This window comes from Micrasema longulum, unplaced genomic scaffold, assembly GCF_059751315.1.
Source record: "Micrasema longulum isolate JH-2025_06_02 unplaced genomic scaffold, ASM5975131v1 h1tg000595l, whole genome shotgun sequence".
Classification (NCBI taxonomy): Eukaryota; Metazoa; Arthropoda; class Insecta; order Trichoptera; family Brachycentridae; genus Micrasema; species Micrasema longulum.
The window spans coordinates 1,189,754-1,214,241 of record NW_028277791.1 but is presented as its reverse complement, the minus strand read 5'-3'; the positions used below and the strand labels follow the sequence as shown (position 1 = coordinate 1,214,241).

General features: G+C 30.7%; 1 protein-coding gene across 1 annotated transcript in view; it reads right to left on the bottom strand.

Annotated features, from left to right (window-relative positions):
- Positions 1-2,672: 2,672 nt before the first annotated feature.
- Positions 2,673-24,488, bottom strand: part of LOC148280318 (uncharacterized) — a 223,049-nt gene continuing 201,233 nt past the window's right edge. Inside the window, exons 5-7 of the mRNA XM_088228569.1 lie at positions 19,523-19,640; positions 17,132-17,319; positions 2,673-3,044 (exon numbers count right to left, since the gene is read on the bottom strand). Of these exons, the coding sequence (XP_088084695.1) occupies positions 2,932-3,044; positions 17,132-17,319; positions 19,523-19,640 (419 nt within the window). The 3' untranslated portion in view covers positions 2,673-2,931. The remainder of the gene's footprint in view (positions 3,045-17,131; positions 17,320-19,522; positions 19,641-24,488) is intronic.

Sequence of the window (24,488 nt, the reverse complement as noted above, 5' to 3'; positions counted from 1 at the left end):
TTTTCCAAATCAATGTAAGAATCATCCTCTGTGTGATAATTATTTTTGTGGACTTATGGTACTTAATCACGCTGAGAAAGAAAAAAAAAGAAAAAAAAATTTTCAAAAGGTGCACGCTCTATTGTGATAATAAAAAAAAATACAACATAAGTGACTATGTCGTGAGTGCAATGAAATTGGTTGTTGGTTTACGAAATAAAGCTGGTTAAGGTTTCAGCCTGTCATAATTTTCATCGTATTAAATTGAAAACTAAAATTGAATTAAAAAAATATTTAATAAAATAAATAGAACAACTTTGTTTTTAACCACTAATTTTTATTTTTCACCGACCGGTTTCAAAGCAAACAAGCTTCTTTGTCAAGGGTTACGTAACTAATGCATTGATTTCTTTTTATTTTATTTCTATCATGTTCACTAAATACTACACGTGGACCCAATAAATCAAGTGGTTTTTTCTTACACGAGTGGTAATTTGATATCATCATTTTTGAAGTAAGCCAGGAGAGGACTAAAAGAAATATTGTTTATTTGGTTATTAATTATTGTTTTCTTATTATGAATCACTTTTTTAATTTCTAAGATTTCTAAGTTGTCTAATTTTAATATTTTATTTTCAACATAGAGTACTTTTAATCCAGTGTCTTTATTGAAGTTATGATTATTTTCTATCAGTTGATTTGCAAATTCAGAAAAAATATTATTATTTAAGCATCTTAAGTGTTCTTTTACTCTAATATTAAAGTTTTTTTTAGTTTTTCCAATGCAGATTGAATCGCAATCATTACAATTTAATTGGTATATTCTAGATTGGGAATTTGATAATTGTTTTGAAAAAATGTCATTTATAAAAAGAATCCGCCTCCATTGTATACGTGGGTTTGCCTTATTTACTGTGGGATTCGAATATAAATATCTGTTTATAAGTTTGCGTTTTTATTTTTGATTTAATATTTTATCAATTAAGTTCTCATTATATCCATTATTATTAGCAATCTGTTTTATCGTATTAAGTAATTTTTTAAAATTAGTATCATCTAGTTGGGCGTTAATTAACCTATGTATCATTGAATGGAATGCAGAATGTTTATGGGCAATTGGATGATTTGAAAAATTATGAATAATTGTGTCTGTATATGTTGGTTTACGGTATATATCGAAATCATTTTTTTTATTGCTAAAGACAAGTCAAGGAAGTTTAATTTTTTATCTTTTTCTATTTCTAAAGTAAATTTTATTTCTTTACGTAATGAATTTAGGAAATTGAGAAATGTCTGAAGTTCTTGATCCAACCCTGTAAATAAACAAAAAACATCGTCCACAAAACGGCGCCATAATTTGATACGTTTGATAAGTGGTGTTGTGCTTAAAAATATTTCATTCTCTAGTTCATTCATTAATATGTCAGAAAATAACGGACTAGACGGTTGACCCATCGGTATACCCTGTGTTTGGCTATAAATAACATTATAATACTGAAAATAGTTTTGATTTAAACAAATATTATAAAATCTTCATAAATCAGAAATCAGTTTTTTATCCAAATCTGCATTGTTAAGTAATTGAGAAGCAAACCCACGTAAACAATGGAGGCGGATTCTTTTTATAAATGACATTTTTTTTAAACAATTATCAAATTCCCTACCATCAAACATTAAACCGGCTTTCTACGCAACTAATAATATTGGAACATTGTTAAAAAATCACAAAAACAAAGTCCATAAATATAATAAATCTGGAATATACAAATTAAATTGTAATGATTGCGATTCAATTAACATTGGAAAAACTAAAAGAAACTTTAATATTAGAGTAAAAAAACACTTGAGAAGCTTAAATAATAATATTTTTTCTGAATTCGCAAATCATCTGATAAAAATAATCATAACTTCAATAAAGACTAAAAGTACTTCATGTTCAAAATAAAATATTAAAATTAGACAACTTAGAAATCTTAGAAATTAAAAAAGTGATTGATAATAAGAAAACAATAATTAATAACCAAATAAACAATATTTCTTTTAGTCCTCTCCTGGCTTACTTCGAAAATAATGATATCAAATTACCACTCGTGTAAGAAAAAACCACTTGATTTATTGGGTCCACGTTTTGTATTTAGTGAACATGATAGAAATAAAATAAAAATGAATCAATTCATTGGTTACGTAAACCTTGACAAAGAAGCTTGTTTGCTTTGAAACCGGTTGGTGAAAAATAAAAATTAGTGGTTAAAAACAAAGTTGTTCTATTTATTTCATTATAATGAATAACCACAAAGTTAGTTCTTCAAATATAAACTTTAAATCAAAAAATATTATTTCATTTGTAGTTTAATAGCATTATTAGTTGAAAATAGAAAAAAATGATTGAAATAAAAATACCAACGATTAAAATATATGAATTAAATTCGTTGTTTTGAATGCAATAAAAAAGTTTTAAATACCCAGTTAGGTTTTCAGGTGCACCCATTAATTCAAACAGTAAAACAATTATTAATAAACGTCTTATAATTGTTTTTTTTTATGAAATTTATAATAGACGAACCATTTTTCAAAATTATATCTACATGTTTCGAGTAAACAATATTAAGTAAAAAATTCAGTGGAATGCTCTAGAATAAAATTAATTTTCTACAACAATGTTCAAAATATAGAAAATATATTTTAAATTACAACTCGAAAATTGACAGCCTCTTTTGAAATGAAGTAGGCAATCATAAATATTCAGCATCTTACTCTCAAAATAATTTTTATAAGTTAACAAATTTAATAGTAAAATTATTAACATTATTATGAACTACACAACAAAATCATTTCTTCACTTATAGCGTCTGTAATTTATCATTTTATTTTCGGTTAGGTATACAGATGTTCTTCAATACAAACTTATCGTTATTAATTAACATTAGGAAATACATTGCTTAGTTGAGATGATCATCTACCCATAACAATGGAAGATAGAATGTAGGTAAGGACAGCTACAGCAACTGGCGACAGGAGATTGGTTGCTGCCCTGTTGCTTGTCTGCATCGCTGCTGGGTGCTCTCCTGAGGAAAAAGGAAAAAGACAAACATTAATTGGTAAGTTTGAATCGATTGCGTCATGAAGAATAATTGGATGGGGTGTTTGTTTAGAGTCAAATTTTAAGCCATTCTCCAAACTGTTTTCAAAACTATGCTTAAACTGCCACCCTCATGGCTATCAGATATCAGAGGCAAATCGTACAATAATGATGTTTCATAAAAGTTTTAATTATGGAAAAATAAATAAAAGTTTATTGAGTTGTTCAAATTGTAATTGTATTTGCTATAAATTACCGTCATCGTTATAAATATCTTCATCAAAAATTAAATATCGACGGTAGAAACGCTAAATAACTCATGCGCAATAAAGTAAATTTTACAGGAGAGCCAATCAAAGTATTTTGTTAGTAAAAGTGTGCATAATTTTTTTCATTTTAAATCAATTCTAAAATTAAGCGGTTAGGAATATCATGAAACTTTTTTTGTAAATACTTAGGTTTCTAAGCTACTGGTGATTCAGCAAATCGACCATAAAATATTATATGGATTAATTGCTGATACGCTACTAACAATTTCTTCTCGATATGATGAATACTTCTTCAGCACCATGGTTATTGTTACTATGTTTAAAGCAAAAAGATTTCATTACTAACAGAGGGCTGTATACGGTTTAAAGATTGGTTTAAGCCAAAAGCGCATTCAATATTTGTGTAGACTATTGCCTCAAACTCCAGCTGATATACTTAGAAAATTGACTAAATATATTAAAAATAGACTAACAGGCATAGTCTGTTAAATGCTAGAAAATTCTACCTTTCGGGCCTCAGTTGATCAATTAGAATCTTGGGCTCTGTAAAATTTCACCCTTTTGAGCTTTACATTTTTTTTGCTGTTAGGAGCAATGTAAATATAATAATGTACCGGGGGTGTGGTCCCGTCGCTAGTGTCGCGGACCCAAGGATCAGAGGTCCGAGCTTCGAACCCCACTCTACCACAACTTGGTTCTCATTTTCTAATAAATCCGTAGTTTGGGTAAATCATAAGAACATAAATATTTATTTGAAACATAAATAAAAAAAATAATAGTCTCACACTCAAAATAATACTTCCAAAACCACACAGTTATAATATTTTAAATATCCCGGCGGCCTCCGTAGTGTAGTGGTTAAGACGTTTGACTCACGCATGGAAGGTTCGGGGTTTGATTCCTGGTGAGAAAACCAAAATTAAATCTGATTTTTCTCAAAAAACCGAATAATTGGTAAGGGTGCCAACCCGAATATGTTAAATGAATGTCATTGGTTTTTTAAAAAGTTATGATTATTAAAGTAAATATCATTATTATTGGTTTCAATTGCTCACGCATCATTTGTTGGAAAAATACATGTAACAAAATAGGTTCTGCCTGAACACTAAAATTCCTGGCTAATCGGGACCGGAAACAAAGAAATTCTTTACATTGTAAGAATAGTCTGACGATGTCGGTCACGACAAAACCCGGTTACTGGTAAAAAAATTATAAAATAATTATAAATAAAAGTGGAATAAAACTATAAAGTATTTTTATTATTATAATTAAAATGCAGTTCCACCAAGAAATGTCAGTAGAAAAATTCAATATAGTAAAAATAGTGAATAAATTATTTAAATTTTAAAATTTCTAGGGCCTTAGACATTGCAAAATACATTGCAATTATGGGAGACTCATAAGGAGAGGTTGCAGGCTAACGAATACACGTAACCACACATTTATAATTGTAAATATATCGTATAGCAAATCATTTTTTTTATTGCAGTTCCTCGACGGTACAAATTTATACCACTATTCTTTTTTAAATAAAAGGTTTAAAAAAAAACAAAGAAAATAAAAAATTGTGTTCAAGCTACAAACAACCAATTCAAAAAGAAAAAGTTCAAAAACTCTACTATCTAATCTATGTTTAAGAAAAGGGGGTAAAGTAAGAAGATAAAACAATCCATTGAAACTGTTGTTAATTTATTACGCTTTGTTTATATAATGAGTGTAATTATTTACGCCAAGTTTCTATCTCCAACCAAATGATTTTCTTTTTTTTACGTCGCTATCGGGACAAAAGTCATAATCTTAATATCAACTTATTTCTCAACACGGAAATAAATTTTCCAAAAATTAATCTGGCTTTGGCTCCGCCGTGCTGCGCCAGCTACCGAAATCTCTTTTGCGATTGGCGTTTTAGGTAAAATACTAACGGGGACAAATATAAATGACCCGAAAAGGACGCGATAAGAGGAAAAGCGTGAAATATTAATAGGGGTAATTTGTAACCCCGCAGTATAGTCCGCGCTTTGCTCTACCGCTGCGTTGCAATTAATCAAAAGCTCACTTCAAAAATGTTTGTTAATGAATGCAGTAGGCAGCGCCACTGGATAATTCCGAGCTTATCAATGATAAATAATTCCAGTGTTCAAGTGATGTAGGAGAGAGGGAAACGAGTGAAGAGTAAAGTGTGATGAAAAAAGATTGATTCGAAAGATTTGGAGGGTGGAAATTGATTCATAAGAATGACAGAAATAACACTAACAATAAAAACTTCTTAGTGACAGATAAATATGACATTCATGATGTTTAAAAAGCTACATTCAAAATAACCAACGTTTTGACCATTTGAAGACTACCGATAAAATACCTACAAAAAAATTAAGTATGTATCTTTGTTTGGTTGCAAACCATGCAAAAGCAATAAGAACACACAAAAACGAAGCGTTGGTTTGGAGATATAGAGCAAATGAACTTTAAAAAAACTCGCAATAACAAAAGTTTGGAAATGGACATGTATAACCTACTTCCACTATATATTAAAACAAATTTAACGAGAAAATGTACAAAAAACGAGAAAATGTAGAAGTAAAATAGATATTATTATATTATTACAATATTAAATCAACTGCTCCACTAATGTACAGCGCATGTTATGTTTTTGTTCTTTCATTGTGCGTTTTGTAATATAAATTTACATTTTTTTATTTTAAACATAAATACGTAGTGTTTAAAATTTTCTAAACATTTTATTAAATATTTATATTTATTAAATCTTCTTTGTTTATTCTCGCATGTAAAACATTTTACAAAAGTAAATTGTCAAGTATCCTCGGCACGGGTAACCCCAATAAGATCACATTATTTTTATTGATTGATTTCATATATATTTTGTAGAACTCTATTTATGATTTGAGTCCACTGCACACTTTGTTTTATTTTTACAAATAAAAAAATTTAAAAACAAAAATTCCTGACATTCTTCGACATTCGTTTGAAAATACCCTAACAAGGCGAATCAATTGTCACGAAATGTTTGTTTTTATATTTGTAAAAATAAAATAATGTGTTTAGTAGATTAAAATCAGTGTTTGATTTTTCACATTACAAGTTCACATTATTTTTATTATTTTTTATAGTTTATAGAAAAAAAAAAAAATATTAATAAATAAATAAATTCGAAATAGTAAGCGCATGTGCATGAAAAGACGAGCTGAGGAAGAAGCGAGGTCCGAATGAAAAGAAAACGTTATTACGTTCAGTCTTCACTGTCTACCCTTATAAGGAAATGGCGTGACGGTTTGATTGTTATATTTTTATTTACTTTTTGAACGAAGTTTTTGCGTTTTTATGATTTTATCAAATATTTTGATTTCGGAGACATATCCTTTTGAGCGCTAAAAGTGTGCCAGTATATGGGAAACAAGTTGTAATATATAGGGGACCTCGGACCTCCCGATGAAGAGTTCGCGACATTACCCATAAGGCGGTTACCCGTTTTTAATTGTATGTTTGAAATAGAATCGAAACCCCAGTCGAGTGTTTTCGACTCGATAGCTACTCTCATGTAAAAACCATGAGAATGGAAATTGAATAAAAACAAGTCTGCTTTGTAGTGTAACGTTTAAGAAATACTTTTGTCCATGCTATGATATAAAATCTATGTTCGTTTTTAACCTTTAGTACCATAATCTTAAATTTCAACCCATTTTATAATTTTTTGTCATGTATTTCAGGTACCCCAGCATCAAGTTATTTGAGGAATTTGAGATCTTAGATATAAGGCAATTACATATTTTTTGAATAAGCATGTTTGTGAAAGCACATTATTCTACCAAATTCCAAAAGGAACACTCCCACACTACCAGAAGTCAAACTAGAGGATGAGTCGTGGGGTCTATCACAAATTCTGAATTCGGGAAAAAGAAATTTTAGGTTTTTGGGCCCCAAAACATTCAATATGTTACCCAATTATTGCAAAACCATGACCCGGAATCAATTTAATAAATTTGTAAAAAAATGGTAACTGGGTTAAGGTCGAGAAATATTGAAAAATTTACTCAATATACATTCTAAAATTAATATTGTATAGCTGTATAGTAAATTAACTAGTAAGCAGTAATGTAAATGTTTATTTTTGCATAAAATGTCTGCCTTAAAACATGTTGTACCTAGTTAGGTAGACTAGACATAATCCAGATAAATCTATTATCTAAGTGTGTATGTAGTAGACATGGTAATTGTTATTTTTGTTTATAAACTATGATTATTATTATTTATATATGTATTTTTTTTCATATTTATGTTCAATATATGTCAAAGGAGATTTATGCTGTTTATATAAAAGTAAATAAATATACCAATCTCCCCAACAAATATTTACATTCTCATTAAAGTATACGAATGGGTGTATTCAAATAATAAACCATGAAGAATTATATTTTTTTTACGTTTCTAAGAATTTGAAATTTCATACGTCTATCTTATAATAACCGTAAACTTAACATGAACATGTATGTAGATACGTGTGCCGTAATTAAAAAAAAATACCAATCCATATTTTTATTTTTTTGTACGCACGGACAATGTGAAGGTTTCAAAAAAGAGCGTATGATATTAGTGTGACAAAGAGTCAATTTATTAAATTATTTAAATCAATATGTTATTTTGTTTAAAAAATGAATACTTAATTGAATAAAAAAAGATTTGCATTTTAATGGCACAAAAGATACACATATTATTTCATTTGAATTGATGGCATAAATACGTAATTCTGTAATTAATTTCGCTTGTGTTTACACGACATGTGCAATTTATTATCTATATCACGATTAATTTTTGGCCGTTAAAAATCATTTTTGTAAATTGGATAAATAATATATCAAAATTAAATGTAACATTGTCCGCTATAGAGTATTTATCTCCGTATCTATGGTAAACCTCTGATTAATTGAAATTTCGACCATAAATTAAGCACGCCATTTTTCGCGATAAGCTCGCAAATTAAAAGTGAAGCCTTTCGCTAATCTGGCAAATATTTGAAATAACCAGGTCCGGTCGGACCGTTTTCCCGCCAACTGGCGTGATTGGCTGACGGTAATTCCGCTCGCCGGCGATAGGTGGATTACGACCGACTCATCAATAGGCATCAGCGATTGGTACGATTGACTGGTTGAAATTTGAATGAGAATTAGAAATTATGTACCGACCGGTTATTCAAAACATATTGACAGAATCAACATGATACTATTTGGGCTTAAAACTACAAATATCTACCGACTACCTTCACGAACCAGGGGCGAATCGTCCATATCAGCTATTATGCGCAGCTTACCATTATATTTGAGCATCGAAAATTATGTTTTGTAGTAACGATGTTTATTGGAAAAAAAAAATTGAAATTGTTGAAATGCAATATCTCAGGCAAATGTGTAGTCAAACGATGTATAATAGTTGCACGAATGGCGCGATCTGTAGACAACGTATATAAGTCTAAGACAAGCATTATCGACAGAATCAAGAAAGGGGTGCTGCATTAGTTTAAACATGTAGAGCGAATGGGCAGCGAAATAACGGCTAAAAGGATCAACAATGCGAATGTAAATGGATGCAGAAAACAAGAAAGACCTAGAAAAACATTAAGGAAATCAAATGCTTGAAGACAAACATGCCAATAAGAGGAATAATCGGCGTACGTACATGCGAATATGTTTGAATGTAAAGGATGCGCGGTCGGTATGCAAAGTCAAAGTGATGTGGCGTTCTATCCTCTAGGTATATCCCTACGGAAAATGACGTGGTGGTTTGATTGATAAAATATGTTTTGTTTTTTATAAATTATCACCAAAGTTGATATTTTTCTCTAAAAATAAATATAATTGTTGATAAAGCGCCGCCAGCCCGTTCCCAGTAAACGAAAAACCAACCAATTATTTTAGCTTATTCCTTCATATAAAAAGCACACTATCTTTTGTACTTTAAACCCAGCTGAGGTGATTTGTACTAAAACAAGCTTGCTTATCATTACTTTTGTCTGAAAATTGTTTTAATTCTTATATTAATTTTATTTATAATTTTTATCAGTGACCGGGTTTCGTCGTGACTGACAACGTCAAACTGGTGACTGGAAGTTTGTCTATTTGGAAAACAATACATCGATATTTTTTTCTAAGGATTATTTTTTGATATGATACAATTGACGTTATTACTACCTGTACTTTCATCCATCATTTGGTTGGAAGTTTTTCGTTTTTTACTTTGCCATTTTTAGTATTTTTAATTTTAAGAAATCGACGGACAGCGGCAAGAGTTGACAAGTTGACATTTCAATGACAATGGAAATAGGTTTATCTATTGAATGCATTTTTGATACTTTTCAATATACTTTTGTAAAAATCTAGTGTTGAAATAAAAAAGCAATGGCTGCATACATTGCAAGCTTAATTATGATAAATTGTGTGAGGTGATTTGATAGATTTTTAGAAACATTTTTGCGAAGGGAATATGGCTTATGGCCTTTTTTTAGGTTGTTTATTTTCTTATGATTTGTTGTCGGGGGCACATATATTAGTGTAAATAATACCAAAAAAAGTATTGACCGACAATCTACTATTATCAAAGAAAGCGCCCACTCATATTTCTTTAATTCTGCCTTCCCGGTGATGTGAAGCTAGTACACATTGCATCTAATAACTTTAATATCTCCATAAATATAATAAACTATGGGCTAAATTTTTTGATTGTTCTCCTTTATACATTACTGTTTTGGTTAAAATATTTTTTCATCAAATGCTTATGCTTATTGAGAACAGAAAAAGCATATTATTAAAAATCAGAGAGTCCAGACAGTAAACTATTTTATTATTTTATTTCACGGTCTGACAACATTATGTAGCGACTTACGCATGCACGCAGGTAGGATGTCGTGCAGGGGGGGAGGGATGGTAGTTGGGAAACATTTGGACATATGTATGTATACCAACTTGGTTCTTCGCGCTTTCTGGTATATAAAATTCTATGATTAAATGGTTTTACAATAAAATAAATGAAGAACATATGTAATGTAGCTTAACGTAGTTATACAGGAAGCAGCTAATCTAAAATGTTGAAAAAATGAAATGTTAATGTTATCGGGTTCATATGAAAAAAAAACTGTATTGATCACCTTCAGAAAACACCCACAGCACAAGAAAAATCTTACGGTTCTTTAAAAAACATTAAAACTGGTCAAATACATAATTCGATTCTTGTTTGTAATATAAAAAAAACTAGTTTATTTATTGTTTATCATTTGTCAAATTCAAAAACATTCCAATTGTTATGTAGATTTGATTATTCATTATTTTCATAAAAGTGCTATTATCGCAGTTTTATTTTTCTATGGCTGGCTGCTTACCGCAAAAATTCGTTCAATTGTGTCTTTAAAACAATATAAATTAAATGTACATGGATTAAAAAACACGGAAGCGATTATAGGCTATCTCTATGTTGAACAATATCACTTTGGACATTGACATTTTTCACGTCTCTGAGGGAGTTTTTCGTTACAAGATTCTTTTACTTTTTTAACATATTATTCTTTGGATATTATGTATACTTATGTGTTTTTTTTACATATACCTAATTTTACCTAATTATTTCTATATGCATGAATTAAGATATTTTATTTTGTAATGTACATATATATGAATAAATAAATGATAAATAAATAAATAATAAATAAATAAATAAATGCTTAAATAATAAAATAAATATTTGCTTATATGGTATTTATAAAGCCGTCTATCGTATTTAAATCCTTCCTTCTAAATTCTTTTTATGAATTTATGGTGACGCAAAACTTTCTTCAATTTTCCAGTTTTTTTTTTTTGGCAACGGCTGTGATGAAAAATTGTGCTTTCTGGTAATGTAATCTGCCTCACTGGTTCCCCTACTCGGAGCTTAGACACTTAAAGTGATTTGCAAACTTCCTTTTCTGCTATTCCAAACATTTGATAGACATTTGAGCGGAGACTGTGCATCGATTTATTTAATAACTTATATATTTTACATTTAAATATTTATATTAAAATAAGTCTCTGGAAAATATTGGCCATTCTTAATTAAATCAACCATGCGATGAACTAAAAAACGAAAAGCTGAATAGCAAATTTAAAAGTGTTGCAATCAAAAATGTTACTTAAATCTTAGATAGGGATGGTTATTAATATAATTTATATTGATAGTGTATATTACTGTGGTTTATGTTTCAATTTTTATGTTTTCTTACTTTTTTGGATTGTATGAACTGATATTTATGTATTGTTACAAAACCTTTTTTTTTCTCTCCTCCTGGGACTCCTGGGAGTATAATATCTTGTTCATACATTACACGTTTCATTTATAATAATACGAAAAAATGAAAAAAACGGATTTTATACTGGAATATATCATAGCTCCATTACTGGGCACCTGAAGCGTAAGACTAAAAATTTATTTATTAAAATTTATTAAATGTATAACACATTACATCCGCCAGTTACAATATATATATCAGTCATCACACATGCACAAAATCTAGCTAATAAAAATTATACTTAAGACAACTTAATTACCAATGCGTACACATTAAGAAACATGTTTTTTTTTAAGCCAATCAACAGGCTTAAGTTAACCCTTACAGATTGGCATTTATGAGTAATTCTTAATCTAAGCAGTCTTAAAATCTATTTAAATGTACAAAAGGTATAATTAACAAAAGGTATAAATATGACATAATCTAGGCGGACATGGCAAGTGTGTCATCGCGAGTCAGGAGTGACAACACCGTTTGCTTCTTGAATGCTTGCCCTTGCTGTAGGAACACATCGACAGTACAGTTTGATGAGATTTGGTTCATGGTTCTGAGGATCCATGGCAGAGGGGAAAATAATCCGATCAGTTTTATAATTTTCCAGAACAAAGACATGATTGATACGCAAGTTACGGCAAGGTACATTAAGGTTTATCTGAGCAAAGATGTCATGGGCATCTATACAGTTGGATATTAATTTGTGCAAGAATATCAAACCAGCCATAATCCTTCTGCATTGTAAACTGAAGATATGAAAATTCTCTAGACGATCATAATAGTTCATTATGAAAATATTTGATCCAATTCTAAATATTAACGATTTGAAAAAAATATGTTGCGCCGATTTAATCCGCATTTTATGAATATTATAATTAGGAGATCATATTTTAGAATTAAATTCAAGCAAACTACGAACTAATGATTTATACAATGTTAATTCAATTTTTGGGCTATTGGATGGCTTACATATTCGCAAAATAAAACTATAGATTTCGGACGCTTTCTTTGAAATGTGGTAGTTATAGAAGTAGAGTCAAAAACTGGTTTTTTCATCATGAAAAAGATCCACCTCTTTTAGAAGGCTGTTCCGCAGACTAATCATTGTCCCCACAGGCATCATCAACGGTAAATTGGTTCTGCATTTATGAAGAAAAAATGGTCTGCGATACGTAGCTATCATGTATCTTTATATGCATCTATAATTCTTTTGTACGTGTGATATAACTGAACTACTCCTAAACGGCTTAACCGATTTACGTGTGGTTTTCAGCGAAATGTACATCTTTGCGCTGTAAGTGTTCGTAAGAATTAAATTTTTCAATCGAATCGGTAGAAAAAAGTTAGAGGCATGAATATTTTTTGAATGTTTAAAAACAACATTCGCTTTTCATGGATCCCAATCAGATTCTTTCCTTACATCCCTTATAATTTCTTCCCATATTTTTTTTTACTGGATTTTTGGTTATACTAAAATATTATTAACTGATATTAACTGACATACAATTTTGAAAATCGCATTCATGAATAAACTGCTCCTCTGTTGGTGAATAAACCAGTGTTTGACATTTGCAAAAAGAATTCTTTATTTGAAAGTTAATTATATTATGTTTGAAGTTCAACCATAAACAAGTACCTAGGTACCTAATTATCAATGAAAAGTCTTATTCCAAGGTAATAATAGCAGGCAAGCTAACGTTCGGGCAGGACAACGTCTGTCGAGTCCACTAGTTTTGTATATAATTTTATGCATTCCAAAATGTTGGTATTACATATTTTTACTAAAGCAAGGCAATACTCCTTCTGGTTCGCAAACTTGTAAAACTTAGAAACCCAAAAGAAACAATGATAGGTACTGCAATGGGTAGTATCCGCATTCTCTCATGTACAGGTAACAAAGAAACTTCTTCTGTGTTCTCTTCACCATTAGTGAGTAAGTGGCTTCTTCAGACCCTCAAACCATCGCACCACTCTCCAAAATGCTAAACTATATCTTTCATGGTTTAGCGTGTCAAAGGCTTATGAAAAGTCTATCATCAATATAAAAACATGTTTGTATAATTTAAAAATCTAGAAAGTAGAAGCGTAGTACTCTTTTTTTTTCTGGAATCCATATTTATTTGAACATAAAATATTATTTCTAGATAAAAATACATTTATACATTTGACAAGATATTTTTCAAAAACTTTATTTATGGTTGGGAGTAGAGAAATAGGACGAAAATTTAAAAAGGTATTTTCACACAAGAATATTTCATAGTCTCTAGACTGGTACCTGAAGCGTAATACTGCTCACCTTACCTTCATGTAAAAAAATGATCAAGATACGCTGTGATTGGTAGATTGGCGATTGATAGTGTCCTATGTACCATTAGGTGTGGAAAGGGAATGATGATGATGATGAAGCATGTTGTCCAGATGCCCTTTGAAATATTTGTAGGTATACTTATGTAATAATATTTAATTTTAATTTTTGTTTTAATTGATTTTTTTTTTTAAATAAAAAAACATATAAGCGCTTTGAAAATTTGCCCGAATATTTCAATTTTGTAAGCTATATTCAACGAGTTGTAAATAACTCGCTATTAGAAAATGGAAATCAAGTTGGGGTAGAGTAGGGCTCGAACCTCGGACCTCTGATCCGTGAGTCCGCAACGCTAGCCACGGGTCACAACCCGACTAATTATGTACGTGTTTCTAAATTCTATAACATTGTATCCCAACTCAACACGAAGCTCTTGGCCTCATAGAATTTGGAATAAGTAATTATTATAATTTTTTGTAATATGTATGTATTTGTATGAATAAATAAAAATAAAAATAAATACCTAGCGGCACAGAAAAGGTTAAAACACAGGCGGAATGTTAAATTTTATACAATGTGTAAAGTGATCAATTATGAACAATCAGAGCCCTGTAAATTTATAAACTTCCTTACCTCAAAAATTTACTTTTAATACGAATATTCAAATTCTCATAAGGAAAATATTTCTGGTTCACCGATATCGATCAATTTTTAACGTCTCCTAGTAATCGTAACCCAGAGCATCGGTTACATAACAGCCATCGATAAGATGTTTACTTTTTCATTATTATCTCTAATCATTTTCAGAAGAATACGAAGAAACACATCTCATTGGAAAATACCAAGTACAGATACGCGTTTCATATTTCTCTAGCAAATTATTTACGTTACGAACGTTATTGTTTTCCATTCTCAGTATCGATAAATTGTTTTTCAACGTTTACACGTGGACCATAAAATATTGTTCTGTCCCAGAATTCGCTCTATTGTCCAGATGTCAACGGCAATTTCTAGGACAAGACATTTATTTTTTTATTTACTAATTTAAACACTTTATATACATGTACAGTTTACATACATATGCATAAGAGCAGAGCATACTGCCTTAAAGCAATTTCTTCCTACCTACCCAAAAAGTTAAATTTGAGAAAATCAGTGGCATATGAACATATTGTTGGTTTATTAATAATTTCGTAATATAACAAAATATTGATAAACATGTTTATTTTATAAGAAGTAAAAAATTGACTACATACCTTCACTGTACTATAAAAAGAGGGAAGGAATGAGGGAGGAAAAAGAAAAAACTTAAATCTTCAGAAAGTGACATTTCATACGTGATTTGAATGTAGATAAATAAATTTTTGAAATTAGTGGGTAGATTTGTAGACGCTTTTCTGAGATATTGTCACAGAAAAAAACGGGCAGGCTGTCTCCGACCTTATAATAACAGCGACTTGCCCTACGCGTGCGAGTTTCTACCAAAAATGTGCTGCCATTTTTATCAATTATATGACATCTTGGACGGTACCACCAGTTTTATGTACCAATTAGTAAAACCTCGTATTTGTTGAGTACTGAATTTACATTGTCTATAGTGGCAACTCATATAAGTCTATAAATATCCCGCTATTACACAAATCTTTTCTTTATCAAATTCTTGTTCTTCTACTGTTCTGTGAGCAAGTCACATGTGAAAAATTGTCTCTATGATAAATCTGTATCATACCCTTCGTCAGCATATTTCGGAAAAAGTGAAATAAGTGTTATATAAACAGCCGAAACTATATAATTCATCATCATCAACACGATACTGGTATCTGTGCCATAGCAATAGTGAAGTGCTCCATATAAGAAACAATCGGAAGAACTTCAAAAGTGAGTTACAATTTCCATACAGTCCACTTAATTATAATTCCCGCTGTTATCAGTGTACGATGCCTGAATAACATTGAGGACTTCTTCAGTGTACAATACAAAATTTTAAGACATAGACTACACAAACACCACTCTGTCAGATTTAAAATAAACGATAAAAATGCATTATGTAACTTATTAGATCTATGAATATGTACATCTCCTTTCCCCTCCTTATCCAATTTTCACACATTCTTGTTCTAATCTCACTCAATTAAAAATAACTGTTTTTTAAAAAAAATCCATATTCTTTGATTATTAAAAAATATATACATAAAAATAACAGTTTTAAATGTTAAAACTTATATGTATTTATATAAAATGTATTTTATATTCTTTGCTTACTTTGTACACTTTATGATAATCTGTTATTGGCTTTTAGTTCATACAATGTATCTGTTTGTTTACCATAAATATGTATGAAAAACTGTTGGTTTCCCTAACAAAAAAAAAATCAAAATGAAAAATAAAATACATAAAAATTTTCGTGGGTTCGCTCGTAATAAACGCCGTCGTGTCATGTATTCATATTTCAGTGTAATTAGAGGCTGAATTTTAGTAATGCCCTAACGTCCTGTCCTGTGCGATCGAGGCTTTTTGCGGAGCTGGGACAAGACAATATTGCTCTATTGATTGCATTGTCCTCGTATAAACGGTACTCAAGAGTACTATTTCAACAAAAATAAAACAGCTTCTTGAGAATGGAATTTGGAAAATGAAATTTATAAATATATACATACACACATACATACATGTATATATTTTAACATATTTTCAATATATAATGTATACCTACGTTTATTTGTATTTCATATTTTAAATTTTACAAACACATTAATTCATAAAATTGAAATTGAAACTATTAGATCCGAAGTCAAACAAAAAGCATGTGGTGTGGTGGACTGAAAAGGTTGGTCGAAGTAAAAATGGGTAGACCATATCGCTCGAGTAAATGGTGATAAATGGAAAAAGCGTGTTCTTGAGTTAACACCGAATACGAAGCCTCAAAGACACACATTAATGAGATGGTTAGAAAATATATTCAGAGGTTTGTCAGAAGACAACAGATGAGGATGGCGTAGACCTGGGAGGAGTGGAGAAGACAGGGCTAGGCCAATATCCTACAGTGGAGTACACATTTTTATATAAAAAAATCACACATTTTTTACATGCTTTGTAAACTCACCACACGTCCATGTTCCTTTCGAAAACGGTTTTTTATCTATGTTGAGATTTAAGTATTGTTTTAAATCAAATGAACAAACCATTCAGGACGTGCACGCTGACACTCGCTGGATTGGCGTTGGATGGAACACACGTGTAATTGCCGGAGTCACTGAGGGCCGCCTTAGTGACTAGCAATTTGCTGGTGGTTCCACCTTCAGTCTTCTCCGTCTCCAGGCTGATACCGCCACGTGGAGAGTCGAAGTCTACCACGGAGTTACCGTGATACCTGAAAAAAATTAACACGTACTATTAATACTTTAAATAAAGGGAACGGGGTGGCTCCAGAAAAAAAACCACAGCTAAAATTTCCCACTAGATGAGGATCTGTCATATTAAAATTAAAACTAAATCAGGTAGACTCCTACTTAAGAAGTAAAATTTGAACATCAATAATTTTATTAAATGTAAAATAAAATAACTACAAAATATAAGCCTTGTACATTAAAACTCTTACTATCCAGATTCAATTAGTGTCAGACGTTATCCGGACATGCAGAAATCTGAATAATTGGATTTACCATAAAATAAAAGCAATGTTTTAAAATAAAATGTAAAATCTACTCATCAATCATATTTTCATTACTTTTGAAATAATACAGCGAATTGAAATCCCATTAAAACCTTATTTAAACATGTCCATGTAAACTTAATTGCTTTGGTGAAGAAACTCGTTCACGAGCAGCGATGTCCTAATTTTTAGATTAACTTCATTTTTACGATCCGGATATTTGGCAATATGGATGACCAAAGTTCGGATAAATGGAGTTTTACCCATAATATACCAACACATTATGAGAACATTTATCGATGATCTAATTTTAAAATTTAAATCACGAGAAGACGGAGAAGCTCCGATCGATTAGACTATATTTGGAACATTAATGTACATAAATAATGAATTTATTTTTTGTATACTCTATTTTACCTCTCATGCATATTATAAAAAAACAAAAAAATAAAAATAAATTAAAAAATATGTATAAACTTTTAGTAACATTACATTTTTTTGTCGAAATTTCTCAAATTCTCAAAGTAAATTCATTAGCATTTTATTTTTGTTCCAAATATGTTTTTCAAATATTCATGGTTTAAACATATTAATGTAAAAGTAAAAGCTATTCTTATGTTAATTTTCTTCTATCATCATAATATTCTATTTTTGATGTTTTGAACCAAAATTTTTGGAATCACTTGATATCGTTAATATCATTTTGTTATGGGTTTTCATTTAGCTTAACCTTTCAGGCGTTTTAATATTTTTTGGTATTCCTTTTCAGAATTCGTTTCTAGAAATTGATCAATATTGTTTTTATAAAACTTGTTTTAAGAAACCATTGCTATCACATTTTCTAGAAATAATCTAAATATGTTTGTTCTCAAATATATTATCATTATTATGGTTTTTGTTTTACGAGGTTAAAAAACTTTCACTCTGCCAAATTGCCATAATACGAATGTATTTTTACCCATCGGTTTTCTGTTCAAAAACTTTTTTCTACTTAATAAGTTTCTCTACCTTTGAGGAGATATTTTACAACAGTAAGTACACTTGAAAGATATTTAAAAAAAAATATTGTTGATATTTTTTTGCACCACAACAGGCCAAAAAGCCCAATTACATTGGTAAATTGTCCAGAGCATCAAGGCTTGCGAAAAATGACATTAAATTTTGTGTTCTCATCGGGAACTATATCTGTGTATCTTAGAATTATAGTTTTCATAAGATGGAATGCCTGAGAAAGATATTGAAAGGAGGGCGAGCGCCGGGAGAGTGAATGGTGCGCTTAAATTGACCATGGTAAATAAATGTTTGCCGCAAGAGGCAAAACCAGCAGTTCACAATGGAGTTCAAGTGCTGACTCTGATGTATGAAAGTAAAGTATGGACTTGTCAAAGTAAGAATACCATAAGAAAGACTTTAAGAAACGATTATAAGTTGAAATAAGGAAATGAACCCACATAGGTATACAAATATATATCCATCTGGATAGAAACATATTAAATATATTAACATATAAATACACGCACATACATTTACATGCACATGCATACATACACATACACATATACATTTTTACATATAAATTTAAAATTGTTAAAAAATATTTAGCCATTTTTTTATAATCCAATTTTTCATTTTTCGGGAGTAAAAATTTAGAAAAAAAAAATTATTTCCTATTTCAAAATTATTATACATGATTCAGGCCATTAAAATCATCTTGAAAAGTTTGCTATCAATTAAAGAAATAATTAATTGATATAAACTGAACAGAAGTAATGGTACCTTAAATGAGAATTTGTGAGCATTAGTCAAAAAAATACCATACATACATATATCGCGGAACTAATTCAATTGTATGATAAACTCGCCTCCGAGTTCTTGTGGCGCGCTAAAGTTCAACCCCACTGTGAACTTAAGTCAGACTTACCATAGAACGGAGGCACTTGAAGGTGGAGTCGAGTGCACATTTACAGAGCAGGTGAGAGAGATTGTGCTCCCTTTCTTCACGTACACATCCTGGGAACCCCAGATATTGGCTTGGGCAGCTGTAACAAAGAAAAAAAAAACAATTACAATCTTCAAAATTATAATAATAACAGACATTCTCTATCTCGCATGGAACAACAAAAATAAGGAAAAAATAAGCTCTAAAAACCTACACCAGAAGTAATTGAAATCATATATGATCCGACCGGGCCCAGACAGATGAAGAAATAGTTTTGTGTTTAAAAAAGAAGCAGAACCTTAAACGACAGTTTTACTGTCGGTGGCTATATATTTTTTTTTATTTGCTGTTTCGATGTGTACTGTATGACGTGTCCTTTTTTTAATTTTTTTTTTTTGAAATAATTTAAATGTTTTATTGTGGGCTTATTGCTAAATGGATTTTTTTTGCAACCAACCAATAAAACAAAAGTTCAATTTTTTAAATGCAAGTAAATAAAAAAAAAAAAAACTTACGATGTTTAAAAATAGAAATAAATGTATTTGTATATAAGTCACACTAAATAAATACTGTTACTATTAAGAACTATCTCATTAGAGAGAAAGGAAAAAAGTGTAAAGAAGAAAGGAGAAGAGATCAAAGAATAGAAAGGAGATGTTTCTTCAGACGTGATTTCAACAGATACTGTAGTGACATCTTTGGTGGTGGATGGGAGATGATTCCTCAGTTGAGAGGCATAGACAATATATGAGTTTGAGATAATTATATATAATAGCTTGTAAAAACATAACTTAAAGTAAATAATAAAAACAACTAGAAAACAAACAAAAATTTTAATTAAAAAAAACGAAATCGAGTGAATAGAAAATTCTCCTTAAGATGTAATACTTGGCACGTTCGCATTACAATGTTTAAAGTGTGGTCAAGGTTTAGTTCCTGCCAAAATGACGTACAATATTCATTTCAAAAGTGATTTTACTCTATAATATTTCGTTGTCCTTGGACTGGCTTCTGAAGTGTATTTGAAATAAGAAACATTCGTAATTTTAACAAGCTAACTCTTAAAAGACTGTGGTAAATAATCCCTTTGCGCGCGGTGATGTAACATCGTGTTACCACTAGTAAAAGACGGAACATTCTAAATCTTAGACATTTAAAAAAAACCGGGAAACATACTGTTAAATAATATTTTTTTCATAATTTATGCAAATATTTATATAATTTACCCCTGTTGTAGCAAAATAAATTAAATATCATAAATCCGTCGCATCAACTGACTGAAGACTGAATCTGTTTTACGCAACACCCGCCACAGAACAGCGTCTCTGTCTCCCTTGTTATGAGTAGTTACCTTCGTGCTCTCTCTTAAACATATGTGTTGTTAAATTAGCGGATATTCATTTTTACGTAGCAATGATATCTTTTTTTTGTATTAACATCCAGCATAGTTATATAAATTTTACTTTCCAAATCCGGTGTGAAAATGTCCATTTGAAGATTACAAAAAATACGACTTCATAATTTTTGTCTTTGTCTTCTATCAAGTCTTGTGTCCTATGTCGAATAGTGTGACATCACAGCCACACATGAGTAAATTATGTTTGAAAATGGAAAGTTGTATTATAATGAAGTTCAAACTTTAGACGTTTATTTTGCCAGGTTGGAACCACAACCCGTTTCAAATTTTAGAACTCCTAGATTTATTTCGTCACAAAGTAAATATAAAATTCTTCTCAATACTAAAACATATAAATGGTCACTTCTATTCACTACATAGGTTGATTGCATTTTAGGATTAACATAGAGCTTCCAAAGCTTGGTTCATTAGTTAGAACAATGAAAGGGAGGAGTTATTCTCTAAACAGGCAAATGTACAATACATATACATATGGACAAGAAAGCTAATACAGTGCAACTTCACACAAAATGTTTCTGTCTTCCGCAAAACAATTTTTAATGATATTTTGGATGTTTGTAGCACTTTTTTCTTGTATTTATTTTTGTTTTAGAAGGTAAACACGAACAGAAAATAAAAAAAGGAAAAATATTGAAACCCATTAAACCGCGAAACCGGCTTGTCATTAGGTTTCTTATTTTTTCTTTACAAAGAAAAACGTAAGAGAAATTGTTTAAATTTAAAAAGTAATATAAACATTATTTAGAACTAAAAGCAAACGTTTTTTTTTAACACAAAATTGATTTACAAAAAAATTAAATAGATGACTGTTTACATAAAATAATAATCAATATAAAGCCTTGTTACATATAAGCAATCCAATTTTTTATTCCACTTTAAAAATCATTGTTATATTTATTTATTTATGTATATACGGCATTTCTGCCATTTACTGTTATGTGTAATATTGTTGACCACATAACCTATTTGTAAACACAATCAACTAGTTTCGGCAACAACATGTTGCCCTCTTCAGGGTTACTTGCCATGATTGCAGAGCGGTTTTTGTAAAGGAAAAGTATCGCGTTCATTTAATATTACAATTATATAGAACACATGCGATATCTCAGCAAAAAAAAGTTTTCGAAATTTGCTCACCATATTTTGAAAAATAACTTCTTTAATTTTGAAGACGGAATGCATTCCCAAAAGTAGTTGATTGAGTAAATAAATAAAGTGGCTCATAAAATAAAGTGGCTCATAAAATAAGGTTATTTAATTTTTCAAAATAATTACATTATTTTTAATTACTTCATTTTCTTGATGATTTTTTTATTAAAAAAAACTGAATTTGTGGTAAAGTGGATTGAACGATGAATTTTGATTTGAATTCAAAAACACTCAACTAGAACCGTAATTCGTTAACATATTTATATGTTTTTTTTATTATTTACTCTCGTCTATACTCAGTCAAGACGAAATTCCTATTATTCAACTCTTATATAATGCCATTAGTCCTATATAAGTGCGAATTTAGGCTCCTTACCAAATCTTAGAACACCAAACTTCTGAGTTCTGAGAGTAAGTGCCTCAGAATAATATAAGTTATACGGTGGTTCGATTTTAACTAAAATTGAAATTGGAAAACGGACACAGCAGCCTCCTATAACGAGCGCTTTGAAGACGCGGCGGTGGACCTGGTTTGGATACGTGCTGCGCATGCCTCAGGAGAACCTAAACCCAAGTTGCCTCTTCTTTAAGCCTGCGGGCTCACGCCGTCCGCGTCCTAGAAGGCCGTCGATGGCGATCTTTCGACTTTATTCGGCAGAACTCAGGAGCGCAGGATTGACGTGGGAGGAGGTGAGAGACTGGCGAACAATAGGGTTTCCTGAAGGCAACTGGTGATATCCACATGGTCCACTTAGGAGTGGATGTGGAAAATAAGAAGAAGGTGTTTTATATTGGGATGTTTAAACAATGTCGATACGATATTAAAACTATACATAATGCTTTTTTTTAATTTTTACTTTTACTCAAATTACTATTTTCATTTAAATGATAAAAATATGTAGCATGATTTCAATTTTATTTGTATTATTACCAGTGACCGGGTTTTGTCGTGACCAACATCGCTAAACTAGTAAAAATTATAAATTCAAGTCGAATAAAACTATGTTCGTTTTTTTATTATTATAATTGAAATGCAGTTCCACCAAGAAATATCAATAGATCAACTCAATCTATGTACATTTTTAGTAAAGATTTTTATACACCCGCTTTTATTTATATATCTGACGTCACAGTACCTTTTCACATAGTTGTTCTAATAAATCTGCGATTTGTTTCAAACGGACTTTTCTGACAGGCGAAACCTTTATTTTTAATGAATTCTATTGTAATTAAGCAATTACTTATATTTTCAAATAAGTTAAATTAAAATAGCAACTGACAGAATTTTAAATACTTACCACGTTAGCCTCCAAAGTTTGACCATGTTTATTGTACAGGACGACAAAAAAAAATAATATATTTTTAACATAAAAAAATCGTTCATTGCTGTACACGTACACCCCCAACACACGTATCCCATTATATCGTCCGTTCTTTTTGCACATATTTATTAAAGATCAAAACTTGAGTTCTTATTATTTACTCAAATATTAAAATTTTCAGAGCATGTTCTAAAAGTCGTACATAACTTGTGCTGGAAAAATGGAAATCCACAATACTACCGAGGGATCACAACCCGGTTTGAATCTAAGATATTTTCTTTTATATCTTTAATTAACGCAAACCAGGCGAGAGAAGTGTGCTTGTCAATTTAATTGATGGATGCATCGAGAAAATAGGAAACTGGACGACTGAAAACAGACTAACATTAAACCCATCAAAAACGGACCAACTATGGGTGGCTTAAGTCAGACGACAGAATTTGATCCAGGATACGGCTCTACCCAATGTAGGGAGTACCGCTTTACCCACCGTTAAACTACTGGGAGTTTTACTCAATTCTGACCTTTCTCTTGAAGCTCAAATTAGTAGAACGATTAGTTCATGCTTTTACCAACTGAGACAAATTAAATGCATACGCAAAAATTTGCCGGTTGATGCCGCCCGTCAATTAATAAATGCGTTTGTATTGTCTAGAGTCGATTATTGTAATGGTATCTATGCAGGTCTACCAATGAACAGAATGACTCGCCTACAATCTGTAATGAATGCTGCAGTGAGACTTATTTTAGGAATCTCTAAGTTCAGTCATATTACTCTACTACTTCGGGAACTACACTGGCTACGTTTTTCACAGAGGGTCGAATTCAAACTCTGTTAGCTTATGTAAAAGTCACTGCACAACTAAGCTCCGGAATATCTAAGGGAACGATTCATTCCAGGTGAACTAGCTGACAGGCGTCTCACGCTTAGATCAGCTACGTCTACGGCGAGAGGAAAAGTTATTATACCTCTACGCAAACAACGCACTAAATCCAGTGAACGCGGATTTGCGGTCGCAAGCCCTATGGCATGGAATGCTCTCCCAGCAGAGGTGCGAGG